Source organism: Mandrillus leucophaeus, unplaced genomic scaffold, assembly GCF_000951045.1.
Source record: "Mandrillus leucophaeus isolate KB7577 unplaced genomic scaffold, Mleu.le_1.0 Scaffold506, whole genome shotgun sequence".
NCBI lineage: Eukaryota > Metazoa > Chordata > Mammalia > Primates > Cercopithecidae > Mandrillus > Mandrillus leucophaeus.
The window spans coordinates 85,827-89,621 of NW_012105431.1; the positions used below are offsets into that span (position 1 = coordinate 85,827).

Below are 3,795 nucleotides of genomic sequence, written 5' to 3' on the forward strand. Positions count from 1 at the left end.
AAAAAAAAAAAAAAAAATTCTCGTGATATCCAAAAAGCAAGGGAATGTACTGTCATTGTATTGCATCTTTTCAAGCCAATCTTGTTTTCCTGACACTGCTTTCCTTTCCGTTAGTCTCTGGGCTCCTAGGACAATGTTAATTCCACAACTAAACTAAAATGTTAATGGAAACTGGAAATAAGGCCCAAAGCTGAGTTGAGCAGGCTGGGATTTTGTTGTAGCTCAGTCTCAGTTGCTTTATGTGCGTCTTTCAATGACCTTCAGATGGAACCATCTGGGCATTTTAAGCAGGAAGGGCCTATTCATTAGAGAACCACATGGCAGGTAATCTACTCTGGCTGGTTAACTTAGACCTTTCACTCACGCGGGGTCAACTTCAGTTGGATGAAGGCAGCAACAACTATCTAAGGGTTGAAAGGTCGGAGTACTAGCCTGGCTTACTTTGCAGGAGTGTCTTCTCTAGATCCGCTAGCATGTCAGATCACCTCAAGCATGACATCATATGAAGAGGTAGGCAGATTGAAGTCCAACAGGCTTCCCCTCTGCTTTTGCCGCAGGGTGCAGATATTAGAGAATACCATTTGTTTCTGTAGAAGAAAAACTTTATCCTTCATTTTCTGGGCCTCTAAATGTCCCTTAACCTCCAGAAGAGCTCTGTTGGTAAGCATAATGAAAGGATTAAACTAGAAATGAATTTTGACAGTTTATAGTGAGAGCTTCTGATATCTACCGTGTGGAACTTCATATCTGTAGCATTTCAGTATTTGAAGTTCTTAATATTGTTGAAAATATAAAATGGGGAGAGATGAACCTCTCAAACATGTTTTTTTTTTTAAGAAATCATATCTACTGTTCCACATGTATTTCATGTAGAGGTGTACTTATGTATTATGTACTTGAGAAAACGTGAAAACAGACCATTTTAAAGCTAGTTCATGTCTAGTTTGTCGCCACGTCAAATATGCACATGTAATGAGTTGTCTGTAACTCAGGCCTTTCCCTACAGACAGGATTTTTGCTGGTGGCTAATTCTCAGGTCAGCCTTCAAAGGTTTGCATAACCTCAGTGCACACCAGTGAATTCTAGGACAGAGAATTACCACTGATGACAATGGTTTTAAAGGAAAATGTACTCTGAATTCTTGTCTCCCTCTGTAATAGGAGTTTCCTGCTTTTTTTCCTCTCTTTGGGCCTCTGGCATTGTGTTCCATAGACTGGGCAGGCTGTGGTGGTAGGGAAGCGGGGAGCTTAGAGACAAAAAGTATATGGGACTCCCAGAAGTAATGGCAAAGGGAAATGCATTGAGATGTCAGGATGAGCGAGAGCGCTTTGACATGGGTCCCCGGCGGGGGTTGCAGAATAAACGCACGTGTCCAAACCAGTCCCCAAACACTGACACCTGGGTGAGAAAAAGAGGCAGAGCTGGGCACTTTTTCTCTGCCTTCTTTCTGCCAGACCTCCTGTCCTACTATTATAGGCCTTACTATTGACATCTGGCAAAAGAGAATCAGTAGAAAGGAGGTATGTGAGAACTGCAGGTATAGCACCTAGGGGTTCATCCTAGGAATCTACTGGAGCAAGAGAAAGAACAGAGAAAAGGGGAAGTCCCCATTAACCTCTGAGCAAAGGAACTTCCTTGCTACTGAATGTGGCTAGAGCTGTACCCCACTCACTCTGTCTTCACTACTGTGGGGTACAACCACCATTCCAAGGTGGTTGTCTGATTTGACTGTGAAGAGCCTGAATAGTTAACATTTGTTGGGTCTGGGTGGTGATACATCAATGTGTGTTATCTCACTCTATATATCCTTACTTTGGAAGTATTTCATGATGATAATAGACAAAGCTAATGGGTTTGGTGTGAAGAGTGTCTGTTCGTAGGAAAACATGGTCTATTCATCAGTCTAGCTTAACAGCTAGCTAAATAAACCGAGTATAACTCAGTGGCTCATAGAGCTTTATATTACTGTAGAGATTCATGTTACCAGAGGGGTATGAAAAGTATTAATGAATTAACAGAAGATCTTTTATATTTCATTTATTTATTACATCTCTTAGCAGACTATTTTTTATTGTAAATGTGAATACACAGTTTTCCACTTCTTTCTTGTTCATAGTTTTCTTGACAAAAGAGTAGCTACTTTTCTTACAAATTTTCCAATTTTGAAGTTTAACCAATAATAGTTTCAGTGACTTCATTACATTAACACACAACTGATACCTAAACTTCAGAGGAGTTTGCCTTAATCAGTATGTTCGTTGCTTTTTAAATTTTTTATCTTCCACAAAGATATGAATTCAATGCACTTGTTTGTTTATTTTTCTGTTTAGTTTTTCTGGGCTGCACACATCTTAATTTCTTGTTAGGCCAGTTGTAATGTGTGACTAAGGACTATATTCTTCAAACATTGCATTTGAGGCAATGGGCAGGTGTGGGATTTGGAAGCAGTATGAAAGTAACATCATTTGTTTTTGCAGACTTTGTAATTTTCTTCTGGAAAACCCAGATTATCCAAAGAGAGAAGATAGAATCATCATAAATCCCAGTAGCAGTCTGCTGGCCAGCCAGGATGAGACAAAGGCAAGTGTGGTGTTCTTGCTTTGCAGTCGCTACCTGGAAATGCTCTGCTTTGTTGTTATTGTTGTTGTTATCTGTATGGGAAGAAAGTGCTTTGTTGGGACAAGTTTTTAAAGACTAGCAGAGGGACATAGGATTTCAGAATATGTCTATACTTCAGTGCGATCTCCCATTCTGAGCCACTTTGAATTCTGTCTTTAACTTCTATCTTTCCTTGTAATTCTTATCTTCTTATCTTCCTTTTCCCACAAAGAATTAAATGAATCCTCCATATCTTTAATCCTACAAAGCAAATTCCTAAAACAAAACAAGAATTGGCCAGGACTCTTAACATTTTATTATGAAAATTTTCAAACCTACAGAAAAGTTGAAATATTTTACGTCGATCACCTATATCCCTACCACTGGTGCTACTAAAAAGTTAACAGTTTACTGTATCCTCTTTATCATACATATGTCCTCTGTCTCTCCATCAGCACATCTTTGTTATGTTTCATTTCATTATAATGCATTTCAAAGTAAATTGCAAAAACATCAGTACACTTCCCTGTAAATACATCAGCATGCAGATCATTACCTAGAGTTGAATATCTTTTTTCTTTTGATGTGAGATTTGTATACAGTGTATACTATACATCTGTTTAACCAGGTCTCATATCAAGATGTAAACAGCTTGATTTTTAAAAACTTTAATCATTGTCATTATTTGTGATCCAAACTGGCATTTAGTGTGTTACATGGTAAAGTATGGTTGAGAACTAACTTTATTAAGATCTGTTGCTTGATCTTCCAACTCCCCATAGGTTCTTTGACTGTCTCTCTTACGTATTCTATAATAGAAAAAAAAATAGTTGTGTGTAAATATGTTGTGGAAAGAATGGCTGAAAGATTGGTTTAAATCCCCAACTATACTTCTTTACTAATCATGACTAGTAAAACTAGTCTGTTGGCTCCAGACAGGTTCGTTTAACCTCTCTGAGCCACCATTTTCTCATCTCTCTTATAGGGCTGGTAACTGCCTTATAGAGTAATTAGAACAAACGTTATTCTTTTCTACACATGTAATTCCTAAAATGATTTCCCTTACATGGGAAATGTACTGCCTGGCCTCTGATTTTATGCTTCTCTCTCGTTTCAGTTGCCTAAAATAGACTTTTTTGACTATTCTAAATTGACTCCTCTTGACCAGCGCTGCTTCATCCAAGCTGCTGACCTCCT

At 38.3% G+C, this 3,795-nt stretch overlaps 1 protein-coding gene across 1 annotated transcript in view; it reads left to right on the plus strand.

Moving 5' to 3' along the window:
• The window catches only part of RNF216 (ring finger protein 216), a 157,948-nt gene that overhangs the window by 31,961 nt on the left and 122,192 nt on the right, over positions 1-3,795 (plus strand). Inside the window, exons 5-6 of the mRNA XM_011996248.1 lie at positions 2,478-2,580; positions 3,716-3,793. Of these exons, the coding sequence (XP_011851638.1) occupies positions 2,478-2,580; positions 3,716-3,793 (181 nt within the window). The remainder of the gene's footprint in view (positions 1-2,477; positions 2,581-3,715; positions 3,794-3,795) is intronic.